At 48.7% G+C, this 20,119-nt stretch overlaps 8 protein-coding genes across 8 annotated transcripts; 5 read left to right on the top strand and 3 right to left on the bottom strand.

The window, feature by feature from the left end:
• Positions 1-2,376: 2,376 nt before the first annotated feature.
• Positions 2,377-3,031, top strand: BKA55DRAFT_395020 (uncharacterized protein). The gene has a single exon (XM_046186031.1). The coding sequence runs from the start codon at positions 2,458-2,460 to the stop codon at positions 2,941-2,943; it is 486 nt and encodes a 161-aa protein (XP_046048847.1). The 5' UTR covers positions 2,377-2,457; the 3' UTR covers positions 2,944-3,031.
• Positions 3,032-3,614: 583 nt separating this feature from the next.
• On the bottom strand, positions 3,615-4,912 carry BKA55DRAFT_540466 (MoaB/Mog domain-containing protein; the record flags this gene model as incomplete). The annotated part of the gene is made up of 7 exons (XM_046190270.1): positions 3,615-3,780; positions 3,837-4,056; positions 4,104-4,396; positions 4,510-4,604; positions 4,656-4,700; positions 4,746-4,754; positions 4,823-4,912. The coding sequence occupies 7 exons, from the start codon at positions 4,910-4,912 to the stop codon at positions 3,615-3,617; spliced, it is 918 nt and encodes a 305-aa protein (XP_046048846.1).
• Positions 4,913-5,156: 244 nt separating this feature from the next.
• On the top strand, positions 5,157-5,979 carry BKA55DRAFT_395134 (uncharacterized protein). The gene is made up of 4 exons (XM_046186032.1): positions 5,157-5,318; positions 5,381-5,483; positions 5,555-5,688; positions 5,746-5,979. Exons 1-4 carry the CDS (start codon positions 5,316-5,318, stop codon positions 5,932-5,934), a joined length of 429 nt encoding a protein of 142 aa, XP_046048845.1. The 5' UTR covers positions 5,157-5,315; the 3' UTR covers positions 5,935-5,979.
• Positions 5,980-6,024: 45 nt separating this feature from the next.
• Positions 6,025-7,053, bottom strand: BKA55DRAFT_513239 (cytosolic Fe-S cluster assembly factor NBP35; the record flags this gene model as incomplete). Its single annotated transcript, XM_046187876.1, has 1 exon — positions 6,025-7,053. The coding sequence occupies one exon, from the start codon at positions 7,051-7,053 to the stop codon at positions 6,025-6,027; it is 1,029 nt and encodes a 342-aa protein (XP_046048844.1).
• Positions 7,054-8,116: 1,063 nt separating this feature from the next.
• On the top strand, positions 8,117-9,303 carry BKA55DRAFT_616772 (armadillo-type protein; the record flags this gene model as incomplete). The annotated part of the gene is made up of 2 exons (XM_046196718.1): positions 8,117-8,613; positions 8,664-9,303. The coding sequence occupies 2 exons, from the start codon at positions 8,117-8,119 to the stop codon at positions 9,178-9,180; spliced, it is 1,014 nt and encodes a 337-aa protein (XP_046048843.1). The 3' UTR covers positions 9,181-9,303.
• BKA55DRAFT_691156 (transcription factor S-II) lies at positions 9,215-9,683 on the bottom strand (the record flags this gene model as incomplete). The annotated part of the gene is made up of 3 exons (XM_046199622.1): positions 9,215-9,233; positions 9,284-9,518; positions 9,569-9,683. 3 exons carry the CDS (start codon positions 9,681-9,683, stop codon positions 9,215-9,217), a joined length of 369 nt encoding a protein of 122 aa, XP_046048842.1.
• A 533-nt stretch (positions 9,684-10,216) lies between these two features.
• On the top strand, positions 10,217-15,907 carry BKA55DRAFT_512598 (sister chromatid cohesion C-terminus-domain-containing protein; the record flags this gene model as incomplete). Its single annotated transcript, XM_046187822.1, has 3 exons — positions 10,217-10,361; positions 10,409-10,592; positions 10,645-15,907. The coding sequence occupies 3 exons, from the start codon at positions 10,217-10,219 to the stop codon at positions 15,905-15,907; spliced, it is 5,592 nt and encodes a 1,863-aa protein (XP_046048841.1).
• Positions 15,908-17,374: 1,467 nt separating this feature from the next.
• On the top strand, positions 17,375-19,784 carry BKA55DRAFT_570796 (Sodium/calcium exchanger protein-domain-containing protein). The gene is made up of 3 exons (XM_046193022.1): positions 17,375-18,452; positions 18,501-19,330; positions 19,385-19,784. Exons 1-3 carry the CDS (start codon positions 17,782-17,784, stop codon positions 19,408-19,410), a joined length of 1,527 nt encoding a protein of 508 aa, XP_046048840.1. The 5' UTR covers positions 17,375-17,781; the 3' UTR covers positions 19,411-19,784.
• The last annotated feature ends 335 nt before the right edge of the window (positions 19,785-20,119 follow it).

Raw genomic sequence — 20,119 nt, 5'->3', positions numbered from 1 at the left:
ATATCCAGCTATCACTCGAAATGGCCGCCTAGACGGTCGCGGTCACCACTATCAACTTCATCATGGCCAATTACATCCAATCCCATGGCCCAAGCGCCAACACCTTCAAAGAATAAGCCGCGCCTTGTCATGATTCAACCAACAGCAAGTTTCGTGACAAGAGGAAGCAAACTTTTTTCACATCAACGCGCCAATGATGACATTGAGTCCATTATCCATACTACATAGTCATCCTCTCATGCCTTTGATCTAATGCAGATCAACGATCCTCACCCCTTACTGACTGTCCAGGTACCCCGTTCCATCGGTGTGCCCCTGGACCTGGGGAATGAATGGGGTGACAAGTTAACATGCTCCGATGCTCTTAATCTTAAGTCGGCTAGTTCAGAGTCCAAACCCAGGGTCATGGTCCCTAATGCGCAGGGCGGTAGGAGTGGTGCTCGCCTTCATTGTCTTTCGCTAAAATCTGCTGTGATGATGTACGATGTTTTGTCTGGACTGACATTATACGCAGTGCGTACACTATCGACTACCATGATAACTCATATATATCGTTGGTCTCAGGTTGAAGATGCGGTATTATTGAACGGTTAAAAAAGCAAAGGTATTGACTCCTGTACGGTCTAGTTTGAATTCAGGAATCAAACCATGAGCTGACCCTATTCACGGCTTTCCTCCATATAAATCGTGGAAATGTCTTAGTGCCTACAGGGCAAACGTTTCACTACGCTCATGGCCTTTGTTCTTGTCATCCTCCAATGCAGAACCATTCAACGTTGCAGCGACCCGCCGCTTTCGCCAGATGAACCATGACACCCTTCCAGCACGTTGTACTACTAGCGTTGGCGCGTTTGAGGCTGTTGAAGATGTGACGGTGTGTCAACAGGATCAACGCCGGGTGGGGGTTGATCGATGCGTGGCGTGGCTAGGTCGATAACCCAATCTGATCACCATGATACAGATTCTAGATAACTGCCCATCTCAAAACATTACATAAGGGACATGTTGGGGATATGAAGAACTAACTTTGATATAGCAATAGGTTCAGCCGACTTCATCAAGCTACGGTTCTTCTCACTCCGGAGACCATCCCAGGCTAACAGATTTCACTTAACACAGTCTGAGTCGACTGGAGTTTACGTTATATAAGATTTGACCGGAGCAGATAAAGACAAAGTATTAGTTCGGACTGGAGCAAATACTAAGTAGCTATGTATGTTGGTGTCTGGCCACTTGAGTCTAGGTGGGAGTCGGTTCCCGACCCCAGATACTCCGTAGAAGTTACAATAATTCCGTCCATGGAGCGTGATGAATCTACAAAGCCAATCACATACTCGACTAATAACACATGATGGAAGAACAACTATTCTCTGCCAGCAACCTACCTTAACTGAGCCAGGAGCTGAAAGCCAAACTTTGCATATTGGGATAAGCGTTCGGTCAATCAAACGGGTTAGGATAATGGTTAGAGAAACGAAGCTCTCAAACGAGCCCATTACCGAAGCTTTGACGGACTCTTGAATGTCAGTCTGGAGCCCACGCGTCGGTTGATTGACGATGGTTCGCGAGTCTCGATAAAGGGCATGCCTGGCAACCGATTATGCCTGTAGGGTCCGCCACGGCTCTTCCCTAGGGCCACAATATGTCATCGTTAGTAGTATTCTTTGCCCTAGAAATACCAAAAGTAGCAATCACGTACCTGAAAAAGAAAGGTGAAGCATCGTCCTCTAGAGAATGATCGGAATTGAATTATGGCCGCAGCCACGTCGCGCATCGCACTCCAGTGTTCAACCGTAGTCTCCCACAATCTCCGCAACGGCTTCCCATAGGAATCTGATACGAAAAGCGAACCAATTCGCCAGACCCTGTCATTTCTGATGCCTGTATTGCGAGCGCCGATTGGCGCTGGGCCCTCACGGGTAGACACGTCCTCTCACTTCGTAAAGCGAGTGACTGCTGTATGCCACCATTCTCGAAAGACTGGCAACGATTGGAAAGATGCTCCGAATTTCTCACATGCGAGCTTTTGGCTTTTTCTGCTCGCAGAAAAGCTTATGACATTTTGCGGAGGGGCAAAATATCTGTTTGTAGCATGGAAGCGCGACGTTGAAGAGGACGATGCTTGAAGAGAGGAAGAAGTAGCTATGATATTGCGGCTCGACGGGAGTTCTTTGTGAAGTGGGGTGGGAGCGTGTGGGGCTTCTGTCAAAGCTGCAGCATGCACGTGATCCCATGTAGTCTATGCGAGAGCTTTGCCATGGAAGTTTATCAACATCTTCATAAACTCATGAAATGACACGAGTCTGTTCACATTCGGCTCTACGTGATCAATGCTGCTGGCATGCTGTCAATCATTAATTCAAAGTGTTTTCGCTTGTTTCATATGAATTTCCGCTTTCTGGCCCTTTCGGCCGAATGCAACCACACGCAATATCAGTGCAATCAAGTTGAATGTGAATGATCTCCAACAACTTCTATTGTCAGCTTCTAGAACGAAATGACGTCTTTTGCATTTGTATTTGCGCCCGTCTCCACCAGTTCCAGGTCGTGATCCACTTCGATGTGCCTCTAGGATTCGTCCTAGCAACAGCCCCTTTTCGGCAGATTACACTCTGGCTTATTTCTACACGCCAAGCGCACATCACGACATCCCTCAATCTCCCCCTCAGGTGTCGTGGGTTTGTTCAAGGTCTAACCTCTGATCTCGGCGCCGATCATGTCACGAGCCTTGCTATCGCCGCTACGATGTGCCTAAGACAATCTATCGACTCCACCTCCACCATCCTCGTTGTTCATACCCCTGGTGTTCAACGCACCCCAGGTTCCTTAAAGGAAAGAGCCTCGAGTCAGCTTCCGAAAACAGCGTGCCATCACATGAAGCACGAGTCCCTCTCTAGCCTTCCACGCGGATGCGTCTCATCGATGTCGATGTTCATGTGTTGATCTGCAAGGCAACAGATCACTGACCCCTCTTGTTACTTAAAATCGTATGATTATATGACTTCAGCAAGTCAAGTTGTTCAAGGCCGATACTACGTTACGGCCCCTCAGAGCTTCGGAGATGAGACTCAACTCTGCTCCATTGTCTTATCTCGGCTGCCAACCCTAAAGTCAGTGTGATGCAACAAAAGCCCAACACCTTTGCCTTGTGCCAGGATGTACGACATATGTTTTATGTGTTGGCCGCAAGTGCTGAATCCGGAGGCGACTCGAAATTTAGCAAGCTACCTATACAGGTAGTTGTACAGCAAAATCGACACACAAGTTCGGGTACTAGATTTCATACACGTTGGATAGCTCTGAGATAGCTGCTGGTGAAGAATGCAGCTTGTGCAGCTCGTCTGAACAAAAAGCGCCATGATCGGCGAAATGACCAGGTTTTGGCCGTTGAATACCGAAAGTTTCAAGCCCGTGCGCCGGTATCAGATTGCAACTCCGAACATTCTATAACACTTGTCTACATATATCCAAGGATATTAACGAAACATGCCATCTAGCCAATGGCAATTCTTCATAGCCGTTCTAACGGATGTTACTGTGATCAGCGCAACTATAACCCGCCGCCATGCCTTGTGGACTTCGAAAAATCCAACGATCTCAGCTATCAAGACATATCAAGGTTTCTCAACAACTTGCTCTGCGGTGTCCTTGTCCGCGTCTTCGGTCGCCTGCTTCTTGATCTGCTTCGGGTCTTCTTCTCCGTCGCTCTCGGCATCAACTCGCAGACCCTGAATGCCAGCTTGAACTTCGTCAACGAGACTCTCGAGATAGTCCAGATCCCTATATCTGTGTCAGCATATTTTTCACTTGACCATTTGGTAATGTTCCCTGCTAACCGTCCAACGAGTGTGACCGTGTTGTTTTTCTTGCCCCAGCGAGGATAACTTCCGACCTTGACACCCTTGGGCCCAACTTTGGCAGCCAATGTTGTGAGATAATCGGCAACGCCACTCTCAGGAAGAGGCGTAGAGAACAGTACTCTATGCGTACCTTTCCCCTCAGGGTCACTGAGACGTGGGAGGATGTGAGGCTTCAACCCCTCAAGAAGTCTCTGAACTGTTCCCGGTCAGCAGATAGTAAGCGGCGCTCAGGAAATTACATACAAAGTCTAGGGATACCCGGCAAGATATGGATGTTTCCGTTCACGACTGATACGGGAACCCAAAGATCATCATGGGGGAAGAGAGCTTGCTTCTTAAGGTCCCGAGATTCGTCAATTGGCAACTCAGCCATACGAAGCTTTGCCCTTCTTGCTGGCGAGTCAACATCCCAATCGAACTTGGGTTGATTGGGATGAACCTTGGACATCAGCTTCATCTTGTCAAAGGTTTCTTGGTGTAGTTTGAGAGGCAGGTTAAAGGCCTTGGCGATCGATTGGTAAGTAATGTCGTCGTGTCTAAGATATTAGTACATGCAGAAACGAGGGTAGTGATTCCTTACGTAGGCCCGATTCCACCACTGATTCATATTAGCTATTCAATCTTCAAGTAGTGTCGCCGAAGGACTTACCTAGTAACGACAAAGTCATAGCGGTCGCTCATTCTCTGCACAGCCTCAACAATCTCGCCTTCATCGTCTTCAATAACCTCGATGCGCTTGAGGTTCTATGACTATTCAGCATTCGCGCATGCTTAGCTATCCATGGCTAGACTTACAATTCCGAGGTTAAAGCACCATTTGGCGAAATAGGCAGAGTTGGTCTATCTGGATTAATTCAATATCTAGCCTATACTTGAATTACTCACATCAACTGTCTACGTTCATGATGTCAGTGACCCCCATTGTGTTACGCAGAAAGTAAGATGTTTTCAAATAACTATACCTTTCCGCCCAGAACTTCATCACCGATGATCAAACAGGCGGCTGTAGAAATGGTGCGCGAGTTGCGCTCATCTGCCGATATAGGAGCCATGGTTCTTCCTAGGGCGAATCGTCTGGTGTTGCTAACAACGGGAGCTGAAAGATGCCGGGTTACCTGAGAGATGCGTGAGAACATGGATGGCCAAGGGCAGATGCAGTAAGAGAGCTCGAGGATCAGGTGATAGGCAGATAGCAGGGTAAATATGCAAGTTTCTCCCTTTATTATTGTCCAATGTTGTCTCGATTTCAACAGCCTGTAGATGACGTTAACTCGCTACGCTAGACGATGGCGGGACAATGTGGGGTCAAGTTAACAGCTACCCTTTGGCGGGGCATTGGGCTACACCAACTTAACTCGTCTGATAACTGCTAAACGAAGTTAAGGCATCCGTTACAGGTTTAAAACAGCTACAAAGGGGCTTTTACCTATTAGCAAACTCAAACAAAGCTTCACAATGGTACTTCCACTCACTTGTCCTCCTCTCCATCCCCAGTTTGCCCGCTAACGTCATGCGCTTAGGCGTCGGAATCACGACTGTATACCTTCTCTGGAGAGTCAAAGGACCACCTCCGCAAGTTTAGACTTACTACTTCTCGGGCCAAGGGTCCCCAAGCTGTTATTTGTATGTACGTCTCTTCTTGATACGACTTGAAAGTCATAGGTTCCTGTCCTCTTGCTAACCGTCTCTTGTAGACCTGATCGATAAGAACACTTACGAAATCCGACAAGACGAAGACAAGACCGTTTATACTTCCCTCGAAGATATTGGCGATGACCTCCCCGATCATGCGCCTCGATTCATCCTCCTGAGCTACCCTCTCACCATGGTATGTCTGATCGAACAACCATCTGAAATGTTTGACATGATGCTAATATGAGCATAGGGTGATGGACGCTTGTCTGTGCCATACGTACTTATCTTCTACCTCCCGGTTACCTGCAACGCCGAGATCAGAATGCTCTACGCAGGCGCCAAGGAGCTGATGCGCAACACGGCCGAGGTTGGACGAATTATTGATATAGAGACAGCGGAAGATTTGGAAGAGATTCCTGACAAGCTCAAGTCAGAGTAATCAAGGAGCAGACACAAGAAAGGAAACACGGCGTGGCAGCGAAATCCACATATCATGATCTACATAACAACGTAACTTCAAGACGGCTGCCTACTCATCTGGCAGCACATCCTGGGTATTTAATCCCAACTGCATCGCAACGTTCTTAACAACTCCTTGAAACGCGATGCAGGCTGGGCTATCTGGGAATGAGTCGAAGTAACTCTCTCCGTAATCACATGCCATCCTGATCCTAGGGTCCAAGGGCACTGATCCTAAGAAGGGAATGTCCATCTCTTCAGCTAGTGCACGTCCTCCTCCTGTACTTGCCTTAAAGATCTGACTTTCCGTTGAACAATTGGGGCAAACGAAGCCGCTCATGTTCTCTGCAAGACCTAACACCCTGATGCCGGCCTTGCGGCAGAAGTCGATCTCTTTTCGTACATCCAAAAGTGATACCTCCTGCGGTGTGGTGACCATGACAGCACCATCGATCCCACTCTCCTTCAGGAATGAGTTTACACTGAGATGCTCGTCGCTCGTGCCTGGTGGTGTGTCGACAAGCAAAAAGTCAAGGTCACCCCATTCCACATCCTTGAGAAATTGCTTGATCAGACCGTTCTTCTTGGGTCCCCGCCAAATGACAGCGTCATCTCGGTTGGGCAGTAGAAACTGAATACTCATGACAGAGAGGTTGTCCATGACCCAGATAGGTGACCAACCTGTACCGCTGACATGCACAGTCTCACCCTCCACGCCCATCATCTTGGGAATACTGGGTCCACAGATATCAGTGTCCATGATACCCACAGTGCTGTCTGGATTTGTCGCAAAGGCGTGTGCCAACAGGGATGTAAATGTACTCTTTCCGACGCCGCCCTTTCCGCTTAGTACTAGAATTTTGTGCTTGACATTCTCCAGGCGCGCTGAGATGATAGGGATATCAGGGTCGGGTCCCTTGGGCGCTGATGCGCAGATGGCCTGGTTTGGACACCCGGCGCATGCGTCCGCTTTACCGGCTTGCTCTGAATCCGGGCCAACACAGTTCTGAGGCTCTGGGGCAACTAGTTGCGGCTTCTGCTTGATCGGGTTTGCGAGAACATCGTCTACAGCCTCTGGGGCTTCAAGAGAGGGTGCCATTGTCTTTTTGTGAAATGAGGTGAAGTGAGGGAAAGTGAGTCGGAGGTGGCAACGTGAGCTCGAAGCTTAATAATGGACAGACACTGCACTTTTCGGGTTGTCCTGAACTGCGAGGAATACAATATAAAAAAAGAATGAGAAGTGAGAGTGAATTCTTCCTATGTGGGATATCGTATCGTATCTGTCTGGACAATTTTTTTTTTGAGATAGTTGAAAGAAGGTTGGCGTGGTTAAGATCATCGATGTGGTTGTTCCTAGGGTAAGTGCTAAGCGTCTATGTTGATTGGTTGCTTAGCAAGCGTCGGGCGATGTGTAGTATCGCCGCGGAGTAACAAATGCTAATGAGTCAAGATACAATGAAGTGATAAAGATCCATAGATATACTAGCTTTACGAAGAAAGTCGTGGTAGGTGAGATTACTATGGAAATCTCCCTGTTCCCCAAAATCTCGGCATATTGTGTATACAGTGAGAAACATTTGTTTAGAGGTAGCCGAGGGATACTTAGGTGTGAGAAAGATGAAAGGAGAGATCAATGAGTTCGGATCATAAACTACTTAATATGCCATATGCTTTGAAAGAAGAGCTTTACCAATAAATATTTATCCAGAGACTTCCTGATAGTAAGCATTAACATTTTCGTGCCATATACAACCTCAAAACCAAACACTTTTAATCATTTCCAGTGATATGGCTCAATGATACTAATCACAACTGTACTAACGCTCAATAGTCTCACTGACACTGAGACTGGTACGAAAGCCTCGGTGATCGCAGGTTAATTCGAAAACCGTCGCATCAGCAATACAGATATAATAAGCTTTCAAATGTTTCCTGCCTTTTTATACTCAACATGCTGAGAGCGCCGGTTATCGGACCGGCTAAAGGCGACGATCTGCCCAAAACTCATGACAGGCACACCATAAAAAAAAAGCCGATCAGTGGCGGGGTTATTTCACATTTGTCTGAGATAAGATAAGCTCAGGACCCCGCGAAGATTTTATTCTGAGCTGATCTAGAAGCACCCTACGATATCAAGATCTATTTCCAACCAATACCACAAAATGTCTCCTTCTGCTGATACCCCAGAGACCTCTAACTCAGCCGATTCCACGGTTCTGAGTTTGAGGAAATCCCTCTGTTCTGAGGACACCCCTCTTCCCATCCGTTTTCGTGCTCTCTTCTCACTGAAGCACGTTGCGACCACCTCAGACGATGATGCTACAAGGGTTGCGGCCATCGAAGCCATCGCCGCCGGATTCACTTCGCCCTCGGCCTTGCTCAAGCATGAGCTCGCATACTGTCTCGGCCAGACAGGCAACCCCGCTGCCGTCAAGCCTCTCCGACAGGTTCTGGCTGATTTGAAGGAGGACCCTATGTGTCGTCACGAAGCCGCCGAAGCCCTTGGTGCCTTAGGTTGGGCCGACAACCTGGACATCCTCCGCGAGTACCGAGATCGCAAAGAGGAGGACATAAGCATTATCGAGACATGCGAGATCGCCATTGAGCGCATTGAGTGGGAGAACTCAGAAGAGCGACGAAAGGAAAAGTTGCGCCCTAGGTTTGTGAAAAGATATATTGGGGTTGCCCCTGATTAACATTGTCGCCTAGTGATTTTGCCTCTATCGATCCTGCGCCCCCAATGCCCGAATCCGAACAGAAGGCTGAAGTCGAGGAGCTTGGCCGCAAGCTCATGGATACAAATCTGCCTCTGTTCCTCCGTTACCGCGCCATGTTTGCTCTCCGAGACCTGGCTTCGCCTCCCGACCTGCCCACTGCTGTCCCTGCCGTTCTCGCTCTTGCTAAAGGATTGTCCGACTCGTCCGCACTCTTCCGACACGAGATCGCCTTTGTGTTCGGCCAGCTTTCGCACCCCGCTTCTATTCCAGCCCTGACTGAGGCGTTGGGCAACGTCAACGAGGCCAGTATGGTTCGACATGAAGCGGCTGAGGCACTTGGCAGCCTGGGTGAGGAGGAGGGTGTCGAGGATACCCTTAGAAAGTTCCTTCATGACAAGGAAAAGGTTGTTCGAGAGAGTTGCATTGTTGCGCTAGATATCGCTGAGTATGAGAAGGGTGGAGAGGCCGAGTATGCTTTGATTCCCGAGACCGCAGGAGTTTCTGCATGATTTATGAATACGCTCGCGTTGTCGAGTATTACGTCTAGTTGTTTTCATGCCACCTAAAAGTCAATGTTAGATTAGTTAAAATAGATGGATTCGGGATTCTCACGAGTTGCCGCAATCGCAAAGGTAGATGACCGTTGAACCTTCATCTGCACCGCGCAGTTGAACATTGGTATACTTGACCTCTTCACGACCGCATTTGGGGCATGTCTCATGAACGGTGCTATCGGTTTGCAAATTGTGTTTCTCAACAGCCTGAACGCTTGACTGGAGCTTCTGTCTCAAGAAAGAAGGGAAATCGGAGGGTTTTGTTTGCGTAACGGTAACTTTGGAACCGGTATCTGCACAACCTGTTAGATATTTTGCCAAATACCACCCCAAGCGTACAGACCTCGATTCTCTGCACCACAGCATTCGCAATGCAAAACATTTCGCTGGGTTCCTTTCGTTGCAGGTAACAGATTACCACAGTCGGTACAAAATACGAGAGTTCCGATCGCAGCCATTGTGAGTCGTGAGCGAGTTTCTACACAATTGAAGAACTTGGTTTACAACTTGCGCAAGCTGAACAAATCCAGAGACAAAAAAATTGGCCCAGCCATCATAGGCTCAAATGGAAGGTTGCAAGGGTCTTCCGGAAAAACTGACGAGGCAAGAGTGGATCGGATCGGAATAGCTTCTGAGTGGTGGTGCGTTTGGCGCACAGACCAGTAGCTGTCTCGAAAACATCCAAGGAAAGTTCAAAGCTCGCGAGGCTGATCATGTTGGTTTCCCCAGGCTTTGACCTCGTCGTTTACTTTCACTCAAAGCGGGTAACAATGCTTAGCTGCATTTAATCCCGTTGCTTTTTCAGCCCAGTCACCTTACCGCGACTCCGACTATATGCATCCTGAGAACATATTTCCTCTGCATACGCGCTTGGATCGTGTCTTTTGATCCGTACCTGACCCTATCCTGCTAGTATCCCGATGCGCTGGTATCCGTTTGCTCCTTCCTTTCGAACCAAGATATGCGATGAACCGCCTTCTCTTTTGCGACAATGAACAACACGCAGCAGCATGGGGCGGACCCAAATGGGCAGTTTGCTCAAACGGGGGCTGAGGAGGGTATTATTGCTCGTCCGTTCACACTACAAGAGGCGCTCCCTTATTCACCACAGACTTCAACCATTCCTCTCATTTCTGGTCAGTTATCATCGCTTCTCGACATATCGTCATCTAACTCTAGTCAGACATCATCCCCGACCCCGTTCTAGGCTCAGGCTCCCCTGCGCTCCCTCTGACCGACCTATTTCAAACACACGATTTCAACAACCTAAATAAGGAAGCAGCGGGCCATAATCAGATGCCGCGCAACGTAAAGCAAGCGGTTGACCATGTCCTCCAAGAAATCAAACCAAGTCAACGAACGCATTAGTATGAGAAACATGCCGCGCATACTATGGATCACATTCTGACTATTGAGTAGCAAGTTTACCGCAATTTCAGGAATGAAATCGACCCCCCATACCGGCAAGAGCCTCATTGATGGGCTGTCGCCGCTCACGAGAAATGTCTTCGATAAAGTGGGAGGCTATTTCAAGACGACAAAACCCTTGGCTTCTGAGGCCAAGCAGGTCAACGGCCAAGCAGCAGCCCACCCGACCCCCAAACAACGGCCATCTTCCATAAACTCCCCGAATCCGCCACAACCGTCCAATTTGCCGGCGCATAACTCTCAAGCACACAAGTCAAGCTCCGTTAGGATCGAAGTCGCGATACCGTCTAAGAGACAATTTGATCATTCAACCTACGTCGACGTGAGCGATGCGCCTCAGCGTGACATTCCAGTTGTTCCAGTCCAACATGAGCAACAGCGAATACAGCCGATGGTGCAGCCTCCGGCCCCGATAGCCCAGCTCCCTATGCAAGCTACCACTGAAGCTAACCAGAATGGGGCGTTTCGAATCGAGCTACCAGCTGCGTATATCAATCGAGAAGAGTACATCGAGGTCGAAGCTCGCCCGGAGGACCCCCATCACCTATCAGTTCGAAAAGAGAGCCAGCAAGCCTATTCTCATAGTCCAGATCTGATTGGAGAAAGCCTCGATCAACGTCAACGTAGCGAGGCAGCTCTGCATGCACTCGATAAACTTGTACGCGTTGTTTTCAACTCGGTAGGGCGAATGCTCGGAGAAGGACCCGGACAAGACGAAATCGTTTCTATGACACCAGATCAAGAGGTTGCTATGACCGCCTCTTCGCAGCAGAAGATGCATGGTGCGATTCAGAAGACGATTGCTCTAAGGTGTTTCGACCGTGTCCCAGTAGAGCATCTGATTCAGATAATCAGACTGAGTGATGCCAGCTTGAAGCAAGTTGAGAACCTGGAGATCCGAGTCGATGAGACTTGGGGCGAAGATGCCATTGACATATGGATACAACAGCTTTCAGATGTGGAGACAATGCTGAAGTCAGCTCGTACATGCCTGCGCATTCTCTCGGGCGGACGAGAAGACAAGCAGTTATATTCAGAATCTGTTATCCAGAGGTGCGCTGATATCTTCAGGAAGGTCACTGAGGACATTGTCATGCCTCTTGTAGAACTTCGGCCATCTGGACCTGCATCGGTTGTTTTCAAGCTGCTATCGAAGAACAAGAAAATTATCACAGCTGTCTTCCTCTCTTGCCAGAAGTTATTCGCCTTGTTAGCGGAGCTTGTTACTAAGATCGAGCTCTCCGAGTCAGTGATCAACTCACTAGAATATACCGCGTCCCGACTCATTTTCATGGAGAATGCATACTTTGAGAAGGACTCTGTCGTGGGAGTTCAAAAGTTTGACGGGCTTCGGTCCGTGGCAATGGACATGCTTTCGCAGATTTTCTTGATCAAACCTGAGCAACGCCAAGGCATCATTGACGAAATTCTCACATCCCTGGAAAAGCTCCCTGTTGGTAAGCAAAGTGCTCGACAGTTCAAGCTATCTGATGGGAAAAATATCCAGCCTGTGTCAGCTTTGATCATGAGGCTGGTGCAAGCTAGTTCCGGGCGAGTGGATAACAACAAAAATCGATCACGCAGTAAATTGATGCGTAACCTCGATAAAAATCCCAATAACGAGCAAGAAGAAAGCTCTGATGAAGATGATCGCGCACCACTCGCAGGGCAATTTGTTTCCTCGATAAAGAGCGAGGTACAGGGCGCGAAGCAACACGCTGTTGCTATCAAAGACCTCGAGATCTCTGTTGCTCCGTTGTCCGATGCGGCGCAGCGCAATGCGTCCTATGTGATAAGCTTCATCGTCAAACGTGCCATCGGCTCAACCAAATCTGGAGATACCCCTTACCGAAATCTTCTTGATCTTTTCGTGGAAGATTTTACTACTTGTCTTGATTCGCCGGACTGGCCATCAGCTGAACTGTTGCTTCGCCTTCTGATGATCATGATGGTCCAGCTTTTCGAAGCACCCAAGACTGCTGCCCCGGCGAAGAACATGGCACTGGAGTTATTGGGCGGACTGAGTGCTGCCATTTCTCGCCTCCGTTCTCGTGTTCAAAGCCTTACGAGTTCCTCTGATGGGACTGACAGTGACGAATTGTCAGAATATCTTGCCGATGTCGCTAATCAAGCTCTGGAACACAAAACTCGCTTGGACCAGCTGGTAACTTGGACTGGGCCCTATCGGATCGTTCTAGAGCATGTCCAGAACAGGAGCGACGAAGATCCGCACCTGTCAAGTGCCATCTCGTTTCTCATTACGGGCTGGGCGTCCCAGGTACATGTTGGCTACGACTCTTACACAGATGAAGATGACGAACGAGATGAGGAACTCGGACGTCTGGCTTATCGATTGAGGATGATGGTTGAGGATCGGCGATGGCTCGTCAACGAATACACGTTCAAGACTGTCTCGACAAATCAAGCCAAACTTTCTTACTCGATCATCTTGCTACGTTCACCACTATGTGAAGCTTTCAGCAAGATTCTGAACATTCTTCTTGGCTCTATGGCTAGTGACCAAGCTACAGTCCGAAGTCGAAGTCTCAAGAGCGTCAATCAAGTCCTCGAGACCGATCCCTCAATCTTGGATGCCGACAATACCGTGATTGACTTGATTCTGGAATGCGCTGGCGATTCATCAATTCAAGTGCGAGACTCTGCTCTCGGACTGCTCGGTAACTGCATGACAATGCGACCACGTCTTGAGACCTTATTGACTCCCATGATTGTCAATCGATTCCATGATAATGGCCTTGGTGTACGAAAACGTGCAATGAAACTTACTCGCGATATCTATCTTCGCAATCCAAGCAAGACACTCCGCAGCATGATAGCGAGCGGGTTGTTGCGTCGAGTACAGGATCCCGATGAAGGTGTCCGCGACCTAGCCCGCCAGATGATAGAGGAGGTTTGGTTTGCGCCCTTTTATCAAGACGACGGAACCGCGGTTTACCAAACTTCACTCAATGAGCATGTATCGCTCGTTATCCAGACTGTCAAGTCTGGTACGGTCACTGAAATGCTCGACAAGGTGTTCCGAACCATCTTGAAACCAAAGGATAAGTCTCTGGGTGGACCTTTCACAGTCTGCACCAAGCTCGTTGCCAACATGTTTGGATTAATCGACAACCTTGACCCGGATGATCCGTCAATCCCGTCTGGGCGCGATGCGCTGCAGGTGCTTACGATATTTGCCAATGCCGAGCCCAAGCTGTTCAACTTCGAACAGATACGCCTTCTGAAACCACATCTTGCGAACTTCTCCACGCCAGAGGAGTTAGCTGCTTTCAGGCATGTGACAATCATTTATCGCCGAGTGCTACCCACTCTTTCCAGTGTTCATGCCGAGTTTCTGTCTGAAGTACGCAGCTTCCTGCTCAAAGCTATCTCAAAGGTCAACCAACGAAACCCTCTCGACGATCTGGTTGCCTGTACTCAGGTTGTTTGTGGGTTACTCAATAATTACACGCCTCTGGTTTTTGCTCTACATTCCAGCATTCAGAAACTCGACCAAATCCAGGCGAGGCCTATCGACCAGACGGCAACCACCCTTACCTATGGATATAGTTTACTAATTGGCATGATCGCAAAACATTGCAAGCTCGACGAATGGACTACTTGGTTCAAGTCGAAGTTGCCTACCTGGAAAGGAGAATCCGTTCCTATGCTCGCCATCGAGAAGCTGATACCTCTTGCTGCACCTTCTAAACCACTCGAGATCCGCAAGTCAGCGCTCGACGCCCTTGGATTGATTTGCCAAGCATGGCCTCGCAACTATGTTGTTCCTAAATTGTATACCTTGTTTGATCAGGTTTTCAAAGAGAAGATACCCGGTCTCGAGGTGCTCATTTTGAGATCAATCAGAGAGTTTCTTCTTATGGAAGAAAAGCGATCTGAAACAGCAGCGGAAGCGCCAGCTACAGGCAAGAAGAGGGAGCTGACAGTTATGGGAGGGACAAATTTTGACGATGTCGCTAGCGCCACCTCACAGAGATTCTTGAAGCACGTTTCCCGAATCGCAGTTTCAAGCCAGGGTGACCATGCTTTTCTCGCCACGGAGGTTCTCGGTAGCATTAACCGACAAGGCCTGACGCATCCCAAGGAAACTTGCGTCACCTTGATGACTCTCGAAACATCGACAAACCGCAGGATTGCAGAGCTGGCCTTCTCTGAGCATCGATATTCGCATGAAAAGCACGAAACTGTTCTGGAACGAGAATACGCCAAAGCAGTACAATCGGCCTTTGCCTATCAACGCGATGTAGTGGAAGACACTCGCGGCGCCACAACCAACCCCTTTCAGTCCAAGTTACACTTCTTGATGGAGGTGCTCAAGATTAGCAAAATGAAGAATCGTCAGCGCTTTTTAGATAAACTCTGTGGCCAGCTGGACTTTGATCTAGTCAAACTCGATACAAGCGAGGAAGTCCCATCCCACATGACCTTTGCACGATTCATCACCGAGAATCTGGCCTTCTTCGAATATCAGACGGTTGGAGAGTTGCAGACCACAGTCAATGCGATCGAAAAAATCGTGACGAGCACAGGCGCTCCAGTCGCCCAGGCCATCGAGTCGGAAGTTTTCAATGTTCGCGTGGATGCCCTGCAATCATCGGCGTCTGAAGCCCCAGCGACCATCCCCGGAACTCAGAACGAGTCAATGGGTCTAGCGGCACCTGTGGGTGAACAGGCCACGGCAGCTCTCGCGATCACAGCCAACGTTGAACCCAGCCGTCTTCGTCAGCTCACAACGGCGTCCATCATTCTACTAGCAATGTGGGAGACGCGAACGTATCTGCGCCGACTTTACGGTATGGGGACTAGCCGACACGACAGCAAGGCCAAAGCACTGGCCAAAGATCTCAACAAGACACCAGTCAAGGTCCCAGGAGTTCACGGAGATAAGGTCTGGGATGAGATCGAGTCTCATATGGCTGGACTTGAGGATCAAGAGCGAATGGTTAGGAAGTGTACTGACCTTGTGGAACTCCTCAACGTTGACAAGGAGTTCAAGGTCGCCGATGACGGCGAACAGATGGACCTGGGGCCATCGACTCCAAGCGCAGACGAGGATGAAGAAGGCGACGCTGTTGCGGATAGGGGACGCAAGCGAAAGGGAGGACACACGCCCGGTGGGCGTAAGAAACGGGCGCGTTCTGACTCCCAGCCACGAAAAAGGGGACGACCTCGAAAAAACCCATTGCCTGAGCCGGAGATGGATGCGGATCTTGGAGGCGGAGACTGGATTTAAGCATACACTGAGACGCATGGAATTCAAAATGGGACATGGGCTTTGAAATGATTTGGACTGGTTTTCAAGTAAGCAATGAAAGCTGCAGGAACAGGCGTTTCCAGCCCGCGAGGGCGCATCTAAGAGAGCGTTTAGTGGGAAAATGGCTTTAGCCGATATGGCATGCATGGGTTTTCTGAAGTGAAAAGGCAGCCAAGAGAAGAGGAACGGCGTTTTGGAGCATTGTGGCTTTGCAATTTGATGATACCTGAGCTATAGCCACGAGGCCATATAGCTCATCTTTTGGTCGGACGGGAAAGAGATCAAGCGCAGCATACAATGCATATCAGCGAAGCTCGCGTATTTAGAACCATTTAAATACAGAGACCATGTTATGATAGCAACTGGATCTTATCGCTTTGTGATGACCGGCATAAAAAAATTTAATCCCGATTTATGCATAAATTGGAAACTGTGGTAAAGCTCACTATATTGTGAGAGAAAGAAGAGTAGCATCAACCACAGTTTTGAAATGACGACAGTTTCCTGACATGGGACTGTTTCATCGCGTGTTATTCAAGTTAAAGTTGTACGACGATGCAAGAAGTGAAAGTCTAAAACAAGCAGAGTGGGATATAAGGCGGAAATGAATATGCCATGTGAGTGCCAAGAAACAAAGCAATTGGATAAGAGAGATGCATAGATGACATAATTTTGATTGTTCGTCGCGGTAGTCAGATCGCCAAGGCATAAGCAGATCGGTCGGCAAAGTTAGCCGGCTTGGCAAAGGCTAATCCCTGCGAGCATTAACGACCAACTCTCGCGTCGTTGATGACGACCCGCAAGGAAAAGGCTTTGGTCATTTAAAACTGCAAGTCGTTTACTAGCTGATGAGCCACAAACGGATCCTGCCAATGGGCTATTGCTCAGTGAAGTGGTTAGCTGCACAGCCCTGAATCGTGTACCGGAACACGCTGATTATCACCGCCTGGCCATGGACACGAATACAGCCACTCAGTCATGTTAGCTTGCGTTGTGGCTGCCAATGATGCCAGTGGAACCTGAATCAAGCTTATTGGAGGAGTTGGGGAGTTCCAGAACAGGAGGAGGCCTCTTGTTCCCTGTCGCTTACACGGAGCTTGTTTTTTTGCCAATTATGAGGTCCCCTTGACGTGTCGCTCATAATAACCGGCCAGCAGAGAACCCATTCCAGGGAAATAAAGGGGAAGACAAAAGCTGGTGACCTCACTCGCAAGGTTCTAATATTGAACAAGACCTGAAATCAATCAACAAAACAAAACCTAGGCCAAGCCCACCTCCCTCGAGCGAACTTGGTCCCTGTTTTTCTCGAAACCTTGGCATCCCCATCTTTCTCTCTTTTTTTATACTTTACAGTGCCGTGCCGCGCCGCGAGTGACACGCAACGCAGCCCAACTTACGGTACATACGGAACATTCGCATCAGTTGACCCACGTAAGAACTTGGACCCCAGTTCTTGGCGATGTCTTCCTGTAAGGTCCCCTTTCAGTTTCTTCACTTTTCTCGTATCCATAGTGTCAATCATTGGTTTCTCTACCACATGCCATAGAACTCCTGCTGCTATCTGCTATCTGCCGTTGCTTTTTTGCTTGCTTGCTTGCCTACTCACACACACCACTATAGTCAATCACTTCAACATCAAGCGTCAAGCGCATACTCTGAGTCGTACCAGCACCGATCAATCTTGGAATCCCTTTCGTCACGTCGAGTGGAAACGTCAAACACGCGCCCTTTCTGACGCCGGCCGCCTGGAACAACAAAGCACACGAGAAGAGACAGCTGGCGAGACCTTGGCACACGCTGTCACCGAACCTGGTCGAAGCGGACCAGCCAGAGAGTGGTCGACGGCAGAGACGATGACAGATATGAGGAGAAGCAAGGAAGGCGAATATGACCGAGAGAAGGCGGTTGGAGGTTCACCAATTGAGGGGAACGACGATATCCCCGTCTCACAGCGCTCGCTCGTCAGTGACGAAAATCAATTACGAAACAGAAAACGCGAGGATGTTCCAGCTGTAGCAGATCACAATATCGATTTGGAAAAGCGAAAACTTAAGAAACGAGAGTCTACAAAGATATTCCGCAAGGTCGAGCCCAAGGAGCCGTTCACCGTCCGAAACCAACTTCAGAGAACCTTTCTCAACTCATATATCAACATCCTTCTCATTGCTGCCCCAGTTGGTATCGCTCTCAACTACATCCATAGCGTTAACCGGATCGCCGTCTTCGTGGTAAATTTTATCGCAATTATACCCTTAGCCGCTATTCTCAGTTTCGCTACGGAGGAGATCGCCCTACGAACGGGTGAAGTCTTGGGTGGTCTGATCAATGCGACTTTTGGAAATGCCGTCGAACTCATCGTGGCTATCCTGGCTCTTGTCGATGGAAAAGTCATTATCGTTCAAACCTCTCTGGTGGGCTCAATCCTGAGCAACCTTCTACTGGTGCTGGGCTTCTGTTTCTTTTTCGGTGGTTTGCGACGCGAGAGTCAATATTTTAACGAAACTGTCGCCCAAACCGCCGCTAGGTAAGTACCGTGACATACTGGTTGGACGATTGCTAATTAATTTCACAGCATGCTCGCTCTTGCCGTCGCCTCCGTCATTGTGCCAACAGTTTTCGACCAAGCGAAGGATACACCGCCCGCTAACGTAGCCCGACTCTCAAGAGGCACAGCAGTGATTCTTCTCATCGTTTATGCCGCCTATCTCCTCTTCCAGCTCAAGACTCACCAGAGTACATTCGCCAAGGAAAGCCAGAAGGTCGCCGCAAAGCCTTGGTCCCGTGGAAGTGCCGGAGCCGGCGATATCCGACAAGGCATCATGGTTCCTGGTGCTCTCGTTGGCGGTGGCATGACAGGACGCGAAGAGAATGAGCGTTTGTCTGAGATGCTTATGAACCCTCACAGACTTCCAAAGGCCGAAGAGGATGAAGATGAGGAGGAAGAGCCTCAGTTGCACTTCTGGGTCGCCATCGCTACGCTGACAATCGCCACCGTCCTGATCGCTCTCTGTGCTGAGTTCATGGTTGATTCCATCGATGCTGTTACTAAAACTGGAGGTGTATCAGAGGAATTCGTCGGACTGATCCTGTTGCCTATCGTGGGTAACGCGGCCGAGCACGCCACGGCTGTGACTGTTGCGATCAAGGATAAAATGGATTTGGCCATCGGTGTGGCCGTTGGAAGTTCTATGCAGGTTGCTCTCTTCTTGATTCCCTTGTTGGTTATTATCGGCTGGGGAATGGGTAACGATGATATGAACCTGAGTTTCGACTTGTTCCAAGTTGCAACCATGTTCGTGGCTGTTTTGCTTGTCAACTACTTGATTGCAGACGGTAAAAGTCACTGGCTGGAGGGTTGGCTTCTCATTTGCCTTTATTCCATCATTGCAGTTTGCTCATGGTGTAAGTTTCAGGCCCTGCAAGCTTCTTTACTTATGTTTACTGACCACATAATAGGGTACCCAACACACTCAGACGAGTAGTCATTCTCTTTTCCAACTCTGTACATTTTTATTTTTTTTGCGGGCTCTCTCCTTGTTTAGACTTCCATTTTGGGTTAGATGCGGCTACCCGTTTCCGCCCCCAACGATTCTGCATACTGTCCTGCAGTATTTCTCCATCAAGCAGGTATTTGGACAAAGTCTATTTGAACCTCGCAGTATATACTCAACGGAGGCACCTGCGATCTTTGTGGGGTGGTGGTGCAAAGGCAAAGAAACAAGCGCGAAAAGCGATAGGCGTCGGAGGTTCGGTTTGCACTTCAGCTAGGATAGGACATCGTTAGTTAAAGCGTGATTTATAAGGCTTTTAATGCCATTTAGATTTCTGGCAAATGAGAAAAACAAAGTGAAAACCATCACGATTCAAGTAGTGAGTCCCCTCTCAATTAACAGAGGAGACAGTGTATGTTGTATCACTAAACGTTGTTGGTCTTGCTCTCCAAGGCTTCCTATGTACACCAACCGTAGAAACTTGTTCGACATATGGTCAAGAGATTCTTGGTGTTGATATCCCTCGATATTGTCCAGGTTGTGACAAAAATCAAAATTTCTTCCATCATCAAAGACAAAAGGAAGGGAGTTCAGTTCGAAGTATGTGAATTCTTAGAGTAGCTTTATCACCAACCAATCATGTTACACAGTGATGTTGACGTTAAAGAGCAAGCTTCCTAAGCCGGAAGGCGGTGGCTCG

This window comes from Fusarium redolens (assembly GCF_020744475.1).
Source record: "Fusarium redolens strain MPI-CAGE-AT-0023 chromosome Unknown BKA55scaffold_9, whole genome shotgun sequence".
Classification (NCBI taxonomy): Eukaryota; Fungi; Ascomycota; class Sordariomycetes; order Hypocreales; family Nectriaceae; genus Fusarium; species Fusarium redolens.
The sequence above is the reverse complement of the archived record's forward strand: the minus strand, read 5'-3'. Positions and strand labels throughout refer to the sequence as shown.

Bases quoted from the DNA above. Each gene is read 5' to 3' on its own strand.
- BKA55DRAFT_395020 (XM_046186031.1), top strand. From the start codon at position 2,458: ATGATCTCCAACAACTTCTATTGTCAGCTTCTAGAACGAAATGACGTC.
- BKA55DRAFT_570796 (XM_046193022.1), top strand. From the start codon at position 17,782: ATGACAGATATGAGGAGAAGCAAGGAAGGCGAATATGACCGAGAGAAG. The intron at 18,453-18,500 runs GTAAGTACCGTG...TTAATTTCACAG, and splicing joins GTCGCCCAAACCGCCGCTAG to CATGCTCGCTCTTGCCGTCG. The intron at 19,331-19,384 runs GTAAGTTTCAGG...ACCACATAATAG, and splicing joins CATTGCAGTTTGCTCATGGT to GGTACCCAACACACTCAGAC.
- BKA55DRAFT_395134 (XM_046186032.1), top strand. The intron at 5,484-5,554 runs GTATGTACGTCT...CGTCTCTTGTAG, and splicing joins GGGTCCCCAAGCTGTTATTT to ACCTGATCGATAAGAACACT. The intron at 5,689-5,745 runs GTATGTCTGATC...ATATGAGCATAG, and splicing joins TGAGCTACCCTCTCACCATG to GGTGATGGACGCTTGTCTGT.